The following is a 12,316-nucleotide window of genomic DNA, read 5'->3' as shown; positions in this document are numbered from 1 at the left end:
TAATGTTTTTTTGAGTGGACCCAAATTCCCAGAAACAAATTCTGTGCCTTTTCTAAAGTTGAAAGAAATGGAATTACCATGCACAGATGTGTCATATTGTAGTGCAAACTTCTGAATTAATATCAGAGGACGAGTCAGCAGTCCACTCAATTTTGCTACAAAGCCAGAATTTCAAACTCCAACCAAACCAGTACCTGCTATTTACCACAGTACAACAATCTTGTTTGGCAAAATAAAAAACAGACCAAAATTGAAAGCATTTGAACAGAAAGCAGTTCTTGTAGTTATTAATTATCAATTCAAATAATAAGCTAATCCAAAATTAGAAACATTTCCTTAAATCTTTCCTACTTCATTTAATGCTATCAGCTCATTCTTAAAAAAATGGGCTGGGGAACTAAAGGCTGCTAAACATGATCTAACAAAATTAGAATGAAGCACTAATGCAATTAACATGCATCTAAGAAATATAAAGGCAAAAGTAGCCACGTGAAAACAATGTTTTCTGGACTTGGAAGTAAAAAATTATGACACTATTTTGGAAGCTTCAAATGAAACAACATGCAAGGTGGTAAAACAGTATGCCATAAGCAGCCACATCCATTGGACATGCTATCAATTCAGCAAAATGCAGCTTAGTAGGTTAAATTAAACTGAATTTAAAAGTAGTGCATGTAAATAAAGAAATCATGTTTAATGCTACCCTACACATTCAGACAACAAATAAATGCCCAGACATTTGTTCCCTGTATTAAAAATACCTAGATTATATAAAGGACTGGAAAGCAAACTAACTTCAATAAGTAAACAGAAGCAAATGAGAACAGGACATTATTTGCATTTAAAATATACTTTTAGCGAAGTATGGCATCCTAACCTCTTTACACAAAATTTGACACGAGTCACAGATATATTGGGGAATATACCTTAGTCAATAAATTTAACTGCTTTTTAAAAATGGTTGCAGCTCAAAATTCTGGAATTTAAACTGTGACAGCAGCAAATTGAGCAAAATTTAGTGTACTCAAATTGGATTAACTGCACTTGACAAGAGCAGCAAGTTGGAACAGTGAAACCCAAAGGCATGACAAATAGAGGGTACCGACAGATTATCTGAATAAGATCACAACAGCACCTAGTCACTGGCTACAATTAAACTGAATTAGACAAGTGCAGTCCCATCAAGTGAGCAATAATGTTGAAGTAGAGGAGAATGGTTTAGTTAACCACATTTAAAGGATGCATATGTGCTGAGAATGGGGGGGGGGGGGGGTCAGGGAAGCAAAGAAATGAACAGTGAAGGGGAGACTGGTGCAACAAGAGCAGAAGACTGAAGTTCATCAGGGTAAGGGAAGGAGAGCTGAAAATCTGCAGTCTCTGTTAACTAAATATTAGTTTAAGTAAATTTATTATTAAAGTTATTAATTAAATTAATTAAAATTATTATTAAAATGCACATCATATACTACCATAAGATTCATTTTCTTTACAGGAAAATACAAAAATACAATGGAATTCAACCCACGTGCAAAAAGCAAATGGTGCAAATAAAACAGCACTGAGAATACGTGTTGTAGACTCTTTGAAAGTGAGTCTGTAGGCCGCATAATCAGGTCAACCAAAATCAGTCAATGCTAAAACTTGAAAGTTTCTGGAGACGAGCAGAACAATGCTTTCACATTCAGCCACATAAAATTCAAGTTCAAGTCATTCAACTGTATGCATGTATACAGCTAAGTGAAACAACATTCCTCTGGGACCAAGGCACAAAACACAGTACATATAATCACAAACAGAACATAAAATATTAACAAATAATAAAAAAATTCTGTAAGTACATATAGTTAAATAGACAACAGTATAATGCTACCAGCACCATCATAAATAATGCATACAGTGTGTTCAGTAAGTCTCATGGCCTGGGGGAAGAAGCTGTACCCAGCCTAACAGTCCTCATTAAGCACCTATAATCTTAAGTAAAATTGCATATGTTCTCATCTGCACATCCTTTAAGGATAAGAAACATTGACCATTGCAGCAAACCGCACCCATGATGCAGCAGTCTTGGCCATAGTTATCAAAGGTACAAGCAAGGTAATAAGATAATGCTTGAGCAAGCTGGTAGCCACAGTAGTGTCATGGTTAATGAAAGGACAACAACTATACAATTGAGATTTTGATAATGTAAACTAAAACATTACACAGCAACTTTTTTCCAATGAGTGGTATGAAAGAAGGGTTGGGGGATGGCAATCCACTAAGTGGTCTCAAACACGAGTGGCAAAAACCACTGTGAATACAAACAGATTTCTGCAGATTGAGACAAAATAGGACGTGAAGCAATTGAAATGAATCAGCGAGGTGAAAATTACGGGGGGAAATCTGTGATGACTGCTTGAGAAGGAGGAACAGTGACAATCTCACGCAGCCTTTTTAATTTTTTTACAGAACAGACGTTATTGGCAAGTTAGTGCACTGAAATTTGTTTACGTTTCAAGGATGGGAAAGAAATCGAGTGGCAAGAAGGTCAGTTGAAGATACACTGCCCAACTAAAAGAATAAACTAAAAGACAAGTGGAAAGAGCAAGTATCAGAATATACAAGGACTCAGACCCTGAAGCTCTTCAAGATTCCTCCAATCAAGACTGTCACCACTGCAAGAGACCTTAGGCCAACTTGCCTGGCTCTTCAGGTGGTCACACAAAGGTAACACATTTCTACCCAAACCATAATCGCCACCCTAGAGTGAAAGACAAAATGGCCATATTTTCCCATCTTTTATGGTAATTTGGGGGAGAAAGAAGAGGATCGGACTTTCAATGAAAGGGCAGTATACAAATACAAAGCCGACCTGCTTGGTGGCCTGGGTAACATACTAGTAGAGCAGCAAAGACTTACTGTTGAAGCGCGGATGACGCAGCAATAAAACCCGCCGTGCATCGACCGGCTTGAGCCGTCTGCCTCCGGGTTACGGCCTGCCCACTTCCGCTTTCGCGCCTCCCCTTTCTCCTTAATGTTATTTCTTTCTTTTGACGTAGAAAAATAAAACGTGTCACAGTTATTTCAGAGCGACCCCAAACAAGGCCTAATAATACGAAAAAGCAACGGCGACTTGATCCTAGGATGAGGACAACAACGACGCCATTTACCCCAGACGACTTCCCCCTACTTTACCTCATCCAAATCTACGCCATCCTAATATTACTGCGCCTGCGCAGTAGCTCTTTTTAAAGATCACCTAGCCGATTAGTGCGCATGCGGTGTTTTTTAGCCGCTGTCGTTCGCCATGAACACCGGGAGATGTAGTTTTTCAATCATATCTTTTCAGTGGCTTCGGAGGGAGAGTGGAACTTCAACTCCCGGCAGAGCCGACGCGGCAAAGGCTGGTCGGTCCAGGGGGAGGAGGGGGAAGGCCAATGAGCGCTCTGGTGCCGTGGTTGCCGTGTGACGGCGAGCCAATGGGAAGGGTTGTTTGTTGCTGAGAGGGGTCGAGTGTGTGTTTTTTTTATTCTCTACGCTCCCCCCCCCCCCTCCCGTTTGCTTTTGGCTGGCGACTGGCGCTTTAACAGCGGCCTGTGTCCCTCTGTCAGTCCCGGCAGATAGTGGGCCGCCTCTGCGTGTGGGGCTCGGGGAAGCAGGAGTTGGTCGTCGCGTTCCCCTACTTCGATCGCGGCTTGAATGCCGAACAGAAGCCAGGTCGGACAGCGGGCGGGCGGCCCCGGCCTGTGAGGCGACGCTGCCGCTCTTGCTGCAGTCTCCACATTCGGTGAGGGATCGACGGGCGAGGATTGGGTGGCTCCGTTCGCTCTTCAGCGAGGGTTGTGCTTGTTGGTTGGGTGGGTGTGAGGGTAAGTTTAAACAATGAGGAGCCGCGGCGGCTCTGAGGAGTCCCAGTGTCAATCACCGCAACCCACCTCCTCTTCAAAGGCGCTAGTCGGGGAAGGGAGGGGGTGGTCGTGAGCCGTCCTGGCGAGTGAGGAACTCCGGCCCTCTCTCAAGTCGTTGTCGGTGCTTTGGGAGATTGAGCTCGGGCGAGAGGGGGTTGCGGGATGTCTAACAGCGCTTCGCTGTTAAATGGTGATCGTGGCGTGCCAGATCTGTGTACGTGTGGCCAGTGATTGTGAAGACTCGCGTTTACCCCCTCTTCACCTTTTTTTCTTCGTTTCCCTGACCTTTTGCACCTTCTCACCCTCCGTCTCCTCACCCTCTTAACTCATCTCACTTCCCCCTGAGCTCTGGCACTGATGCAGTCCGTGTGTAACTTTGAGATCCGGCTGAAATGGCGTCATTGACATAACTAGAGAGTGGCGGTGGGGAGAGAGGGGGTGGGGGGATTGAAATGCATCAGCCGCACGATTACAACCCCTCCTGATCCTGTGCATTTCAACCCGTCCGCCATTCATCATCTTTTCTTTCCGCTGCTGTGTATAAGTGCCAGGCAAAGGTAACATTCGCGTCTAAGGGAGAAGACGAAGATAATGTGGGAATTATATCGTCACTTGCGACCGACAATCCTGTATTGGCATTGCCTCGCTTGCCATTCTCGGAGTGGGGGGTTGGGGCTGGTGGTGGGAGTCTGTCCTGAAAGGAGATGTCGATCAGTTCTTTTTCCAAATGGATTTTTTGTCTGTGTCCCTTTTCTTTAGGAATAACGACAGTTGACTTTCTTCGGGCGCCGATTTGGTATATTTCGAATTAACATGAAGGTAAAAGGAAACGTTGCATATTTTTTTCTGGTTACTCAAAAAATAACCGACCGGTGTTGTAGTTTAATTAGGGTTTTTCGAGTGTCGTGTTGTAACACTGGGGTTTTCCCACTGCAGATGTGTGTTTGATGTAGTTGGAGTGTGCTGCATGACAAAGCAACGGCAAATATAAACTGCTTATTTAGTGCGGCAACGTTACGGCTGGACCAGACGTTGTAACATAGGCACCGTATTAAGCCCGTCGAAGTAAAGCAATGGCATTTATGATGGGATGATCCGAGGATTGGTTTGTTTGTTTCTGCAGCCAGCGTGTACCACCGTAGTTTTAAAATACTTGGATTTTTTTAAAAATCGTTTACGTGTTGTCATATCGAGAATCGGTATTAACGTCTCCATAGTATATTTGAGATACCGTGAAAATATGTTTTCTAAAGCTTTTCAAACGATGCAGAGAATCTGGGTCGTGTCGTGCGAACAATGTAGTCAAATCGAGTCGAATTTTACTTGGATTTCAGATACCGCATTTTAACGGCAGACTACTGGGACTAAATCGAGTTAACACTTGAATTCTGCAAATGGTTACTCATGGTTAGTTTCGGTTTAGCTGCGCTGGGCAAAAAAATGCAGTTTCTGGCTATTGTGTTAAATTAAAATCAGCTCCTGAAGCCGGCTTCTGCTTTGTCTGTTTACTTATATCGGGTGCAGTGCAGGCCAATACTGAATTCCTCAAACCTCCTCCACAAATTTATAGTTAAGGCTTGTGGAAATTGAGGGCAATTGACAGGCCACCTCGATTGATCCATACATTGGTTTGAATTAATCACATTGCGCTTACCTACGGCAGAGAAGCAAGCCCTGTATAATTACAGTTGGATTCTGATCAAGCGGCTCCTGTTCAGATTTCCCCATAAGAGGTTTGTCGTCCTTGGCTGAAACACCTGCAGTGGCCTGCAAACCGGGGGTGCGGTGTTTCTAATAACAGAATAGGTAACAATGACTTGAAGGTCAGAGTGCACTGTGTTGTCATGTTTTCAAAGTCCATTAATAGTTCCAGTGCTCTTGTTTCTAAAGATTTGGTGTTTAGATTTAGATTTATTTATCACATAGAAACATATAGTACACATATGATACATACAGTACCAGCACACATTGGGATGTGCTGGGGGCAGCCTGCTGGCACAGAACAACTCAGATTATAAAACAAGGCCCTTCCACCAGCCACACATTGTGATGGTCCTTCAACTTGGGGACTTGCAATTGACCTTCAGGCTCCAATCTTTGGTACCGAGCATCGGACTAGCCGATGACAAGACCCGAACCGCAGGCTCAGATTCTGGGCTACTGTACCAGAATAACAGATTAGTTGCCTTCACATTAATGGTTGTAGATCTTTGTTATGTGTAACTGAGCTGCTGCAACTGCTACATTATAGCAGTGACTATACATCAGTAACATTCAGAATGCTCGGCAGGCCCAGCAGCATCTGTGGAAGAGAGTACAGTTAACATTTTAGGCCAAGCCATTTGAGCAGGACTGGAGAAAAAATCCCGAAACATTTTGACTGTACTCTTTTCCATAGATGCTGCCTGTCCTGAGTTCCTCCAGCACTTTGAATTGTGTGCTAATCATTCTCTATCGAAGTGGTTTAACTATCTTAAACAGGGCATCCTGCAGCTGCTGGAAATCCAGAACAAAACGCTCAGAATGCTGGAGGAACTCAGCGTCTATGCAGGGGAACAAATAATTGATGTTTCAGGCTGAGAGACTACCCCTTTTAAGCATGAGAGAAAACAAAACTCAGTCACACAGTCACCACACTTGCCTCCGTTTCCATTCACTCCTCATCCTGGTTCTTGCAATGCCATACTGCAAAAATACTTCAGGCATCTCTTTTGGCTTAAAGCATTTCTTTGTGGCCCATTCCAGCCTTAAACCCTGGCTATGAATTGTCTAATTCTACCAGTTCTGCTGCATTGTATTTTGGCCCAAGGCTCAATGATTCATTTCCTAAATGGTTCTATTCTCTTTTAAGGTGCTCTTAAAAGTATACTGCTCTATTTGAGCTTTTGTATTAGTTATTCAAATAATTTGTTGTTTACAATGTATGGTCACAAAGAGACTTCAGCAAATGGAATGAGAAATATACTCAAAAGAGAAGAACAACAATTTAGACATATGCTCATGGCCAATTTATTAGGCACACCTGCTCACTAATGCAAATGCCTAATCAGCCAACCACATGGCAGCAAGTAAATGCACAAAAGCATGCAGACATGATTAAAAGTTGTTGTTCAGATCAGAATGGGGAAGAAATATGGTCTAAGTGACTTTGACTGAGGAATGATTGTTGGTGCCAGATGGGGTGGTTTGAGTATCTCAGAAACTGCTGATCTCCTGGGGTTTTCACACACAAGTCTCTCGAGTTTATGGAGAATGGTGTGAAAAAGAAAAAACAAATCCAGTGAGTAGTTCAGTGGCTGAAAGTGCATTGTTAATGAGAGGGGTCAGAGGAAAATGGCCAGACTGGCTCAAGCTGACAGGAAGGTGAGACTGACCACACATTACAACAGTGCTGTATGGAAAAGCACGGCACATCAGACCTTGAAGTGAATTAACTACAGCAACAGAACAGCACGGGCATACAGAAATACACTCACTGGTCACTTGATAAGATATTTTCTGTTCCTAAAAATTGGCCACTTAGTGTAATGTGCTGTCAGTCATTTTTGCTTCTTTTCAGGTGTCTTTAAACAGGTTCTAAACAACAGACTTACATGCTCAGGACAGGTTTTCATGTTTGAGGAAGACTCATGGAGAATATAGGCTTCTGGACTGCTTAGTTTTGTAATGAAAAGTATTATTAGGGAATTGATAGTTCAGATGATTCAGTTCCATTACTTGTCAAGTTTCTATTCTCTGTTTAAGAGGGTCAGTTATACAGTCATGTTTTTGGCTGCACTGATACTGTGCCAAAGCCAATCTGTTAGCAGTGACTTGTTCAATTGCACTTTCAATTCTGAGTTTTAGCAAAAAATCTAGTTTGATAGTTCTTAGAACATTACGGTGTGCTTCTGTATTTTTACCTAGAATGTTAGAGTCATTGGCACTTGCCACCAATCAGTTCTTTGACTTGCAAACCACTTTATTCAAGCCATGTTCAATTAATGATATTACTTTTGCTATCTCATTCTGCTTGTTGTTACACATGGGCCAGTTTGGGTAGGAGTGGCAGAGGAGTTACTGAGTCATCATTATTCTACTATATCAAACTTGAGATCTCTGCTCATAAAATGCTGGAGGTCAGGCATAATATATGCAAAGGAATACAGAGTCAATGTTTTGGAGGTCTCACCCCGAAATGTCAACTCTCTATTCCTTTCCATAGATGTTGTCTACACTGCTGAGTTCCTCCTGTACTTGGTATATTACTGGGAATTTCTAGCATCTGCAGGTTCCTGCTGCAGTTTTTGGTGGCTGTCAAATACGCCATGATGCTTCAAAGCTGCGGGAACTACTCCTGGTGTCCTAGAAACTGTAATTCAACAAAATCTGTCGTTACTACATTAGTTATAGGTAGGGATTGAAAGTCATGCTGCTTACATCACTACAGTAAGTACACTTCAAAGGCACTGCAGTGGATGAGGTTGTCTGAGGTCAGAAAATACACTGTAGAAATGAAATTTGTTTTTGACAGGTTCTAAGCTTTGTCCTATTGATTGCCAAGGTCGCAGTAGTAAAGGTGTGTATTCAGATTTACAACCCCATGACAGGATGCAAAGAAATATTTTAAGGTGTCATCTCAAATATTTTAACATCTCATATATGTTAACCTGGATAATCAATTCAGGTGAATGGGCAATGTGAATCTTTTATTTGAAGGAAAAGATTTTTATGATAATGTCACAAAATATTCTCTCTTTGATATAAAGTTCCTTTTGTATTCGGCTTTTGGTTTGAGAGCTACATGAGTCACCTATCTGCAACACCAGAATGCTTTCAGTTCCTGCACTGTCCAGTAAGGCTTCTGATACAAGTTTCCAGAGAATTTGATAGGTGAGAGCAGAACCCAAATTAAGATATTGGATCCACGCTGCTCATTGTCTCCCATTGCTGACACACCTCAGGAAGTGAAGTGTAGGTTCTGTAACAACTAGTTTGTGAATGACTTATTCCAGAAAGATGTATGGTACACAATACAGGTCCCATTGAAGGGTCTCATTCTGAAATGTCATCTGTTTATTCCCCTCCATAGATGTTGCCTGACTTGAGTTCCATCTGCATTTTGTGTGTGCTGTTCAAGATTTCCAGCATCTACAGAATCTTTTGTGTTTATCTATGTCAGCTAGCCTTTATATCTGCATGAGATGACAAACTATAACTAACATCCCACCTAAGACTATTTCTTGATTTGAAATAGAATTTGTGTAGAAAACGTGAATAAAATTTGTGCTCAGATGTCTGGAATGGTATTTGCACTCTTAGTTCTTAGGTGAGTGTTCCAAGACAGTAAAGCTCTGATAATCTTGTACCCTTGGGACTTTGATAGGGCTGGACTAGCAGTTTTCAGTGTTGCTCTCCATAATCCCAAACCATAAGATTCAGGTCCCAGAATATGGCTTTTTGGCCCATTGAGTCTGCCTCACCATTCCATCATGGCTGAATTATTATCCCACTCGACCCTATTCTCCTGGGTTATGGATAACTATACATACAACTGGCCTGCCATCTATTATAGTTTTAATAAATCAGATGGGTGACATTTGTTTATTGGTTTCCTCTTTCTTTATACTTAGTAATTAATTACTCTTAAACACAAGAAATTCTGCAGGTGCTGGGAATCCAAAACAACACACACAAAATGCTGGAAGAACTCAGCAGATCAGGCAGCATTTAAGGAGAGGAATATCTTGGGCCAAGACCCTTCGGAAGCCTGGCATCTGCTCCCTTTCCAGTCCTGATAAAGAGTCTTGCCCTAAAACATCGACTGTTTATTCTTCTTCATAGATGCCTCCTGATGTGCTAAGTTCCTCCAGCATTTTGTGTGTGTTGCATTTGTAATTTTTTTCAATCAGTCTTAAGTACTTTTGAAACCATTTTCCAACTTAGAGACAAAGTCAACTGATGGGCATTTGTAAAAACCAGAAGCTGTTTGTTATCTGGGAATAATATTTCCAGTGAATGTGAAGAGAGCAGGAAAAATACAATCAGCTCCTCCTGCAGACCTGGTTCATGTTTCTTGGTCTGTGGTGTCCCAGACCCCAGCTCTGGCTTCAAAGAAATTCAAAGTACATATACGTCATCCTATACAACCCCGAGATTCATTTTCTTGCAAGCATACACAGTAAATACAAAGAAAGAAAAAAAAACTGCAAAATGATAATAAATAAGCAATACTTATTGAGAAGATGAGATGAAGAGTCCTTGAAAGTGAATCTTTTAAGTTGTGGGAATAATTCAGTGTTGGGGTAAGTGAAGTTACCCCTTTGGTTCAAGGGGCTGATGGTTGAGGGGTAATAACTGTTCCTGAATGTGGTGGTGTGAGTCCTGAGGCTCCTGTACCTCCTTACTGATGGCAGCAGCAAGAACAGGGCATGGCTTGGATGGTGGGGGGGGTCCACTGGTGATAGGTGCTGCTTTCTCATGACTGTGTGTGATGTTGATGTGCTCAATGGTGGGGAGGGCTTTACTTGTGATGGGCTAGGCTGTATCCACTACTTTTTTTAGGATTTTCCATTCAAGGGCATTAGTGTTTCCATACCAGGCTGTGATGGAACCACTCAATTTAATCTCCAGTGCATATCACTAGAGGTTTTAGATGTCATACCAAATCTTCACAAACTTCGAAGAAAGTCAAGACTGTGCCATGCTTTCTTTGTAGAGGCACCTACAAAGTGGACCCAGGACAGGTCCTCTGAAATGGTAACACCAATGAATGCCATATGCATTGCCCACAGTGTGCACCCCAGCCCCACTTCAAACCTTGCACGCACTCTACACTAATGAGTGAGGCAAATTCTGGACGATCAGATGCTGAATTATCAAAATTCTACAGTAAGACACGACTGATTAATGCAGCAATGAGATGTGTTGAACATAGTATTTGTTAAGTGATCATGCACACTGAAGATTGATCCTAGAAACTTGGAAGGAAGTTACTTTGCTAGTTAGTTCTTCATGTTAACTTTGTGTGGTTATGGATAAGAAACTAGATAGTTTCTACGAAATTGATTTTACTTGTTAACATACAAATTAGGAACAGGATTCGGCTATTTGGCCCTCTCATGCCTGCTCTTCTATTAAATTAAATTATGGCTAATCTGATTGTAACTTAATTCTGCTTAACATCTGCTAGAAATAAGCTTTCACTGCCCTCCTTTGCATATCAAGCATCTGTCAACTTGTGCCTTGAAAATGGTCCAAGGCTGCTTCCGCTATTCTTCGAAGAAGAGAGTTTCAAAGCCTTATGATCCTCTGAAAAAGAAACTAAATTATCTCAAGCAACACACACAAAATGCTGGTGGAACACAGCAGGCCAGGCAGCATCTATAGGAAGAAGCACTGTCAATGTTTTGGGCCGAGACCCTGAACCTGATGAAGGGTCATGGGCCGAAACATCAACTGTACTTCCTATAGATGCTGCCTGGCCTGCTGTGTTCCACCAGCATTTTGTGTGTGTTGCTTGAATTACCAGCATCTGCAGATTTCCTCGTGTTTGCATTAAATTGTCTCAACTTTCTTAAATAGATGAACATTCACTTTTAATTAGTGACTACCTAATTCTAGATCCTCAGACAAGAGGAAATAACTTTTATACATCCACCCAGTTGACTGCCTTCTGTGTCTGTCCTGTTTCATTGATGTCCTCTCTCACTTTATTAGACTTCAGTTGTTACAAGCTTGTTTGATCAATTTTTAAGTTGTGTGTGTAAGCAAGTTGATACTTGTGACTGCTTCCAGCACATCCTTTTTGATTTGATGCAAACTATGCATTTCACTGTGTGTTTCGATCTTCATGTCACAAATAAAGATACTCTTTAATCAATGATTTTTGTATTAGCAAGCTTTGACTGGTAGCGTAACGTACAACTATCCCCCAGTTTTCTATAGTCTACTGCAAGGATTTGGCTGAAGGGGCTAAATGTCGTATTTCCAAGCTTGCTGACACTACTAATCTTGGTGGGATTTCCAGTCTCAAAGAAGGTGCAAACTCTGAATGTAGGACATAAAAATTTAGAGAGGTCGCACTTAAATTGTCTACTTGCATTGCAGTTGATAACTTTTGCATTATATTTTACATGCTGCTTTTCCTCCCACGGCTTGTGTCTAGAATAATTTGTCTGCAAGGCTTTTCAGATTCAGGTTTATTACCACTGATGTGTGTCTTAAAATATATTGTTTTGCAGCAACAGTACAGTACAATGCATAAAATTTACTACAAGTTACAATAATATGTAGTACAAAAAGGAAGTACAAAGTTGAGTTTCAGAAATCTTAACAGTGAAGGGGAAGAAGCTGTTCCTAAAATATTGAGTGTAGTTTTCAGGCTCCTGTATCTCCTCTCTGGTGGTAGTAATGAGAAGAGGGCATGTGCCATATGGTGAGGGTCCACA

General features: G+C 41.6%; 2 protein-coding genes across 8 annotated transcripts in view; one reads left to right on the top strand and one right to left on the bottom strand.

Annotated features, from left to right (window-relative positions):
* ggps1 (geranylgeranyl diphosphate synthase 1) overlaps window positions 1-3,207 on the bottom strand; it is a 98,597-nt gene extending 95,390 nt beyond the window's left edge. For 3 of the 5 annotated variants that reach the window (XM_073056643.1, XM_073056642.1, XM_073056648.1), the window contains exon 1: window positions 2,899-3,197. Coding sequence is in view for 1 of the 5 variants with exons in the window: in XM_073056645.1 (XP_072912746.1) it covers window positions 2,899-2,940 (42 nt within the window). In the remaining 4 variants the exon portion in view is untranslated. Of the gene's footprint in view, window positions 1-2,898 lie in introns of all 5 variants that reach the window. The other 2 variants (XM_073056645.1, XM_073056644.1) reach the window with 2 other exon arrangements.
* Window positions 3,208-3,628: 421 nt separating this feature from the next.
* Window positions 3,629-12,316, top strand: part of arid4b (AT-rich interaction domain 4B) — a 145,673-nt gene continuing 136,985 nt past the window's right edge. For 2 of the 3 annotated variants that reach the window (XM_073056633.1, XM_073056630.1), the window contains exons 1-2: window positions 3,629-3,766; window positions 4,647-4,706. In XM_073056633.1, the coding sequence (XP_072912734.1) occupies window positions 4,701-4,706 (6 nt within the window). In that variant the 5' untranslated portion in view covers window positions 3,629-3,766; window positions 4,647-4,700. The other variant, XM_073056631.1, reaches the window with a different exon arrangement.

The sequence above is a fragment of the Hemitrygon akajei genome, chromosome 9, assembly GCF_048418815.1.
Source record: "Hemitrygon akajei chromosome 9, sHemAka1.3, whole genome shotgun sequence".
NCBI classification, from domain to species: domain Eukaryota; kingdom Metazoa; phylum Chordata; class Chondrichthyes; order Myliobatiformes; family Dasyatidae; genus Hemitrygon; species Hemitrygon akajei.
The sequence above is the reverse complement of the archived record's forward strand: the minus strand, read 5'-3'. Positions and strand labels throughout refer to the sequence as shown.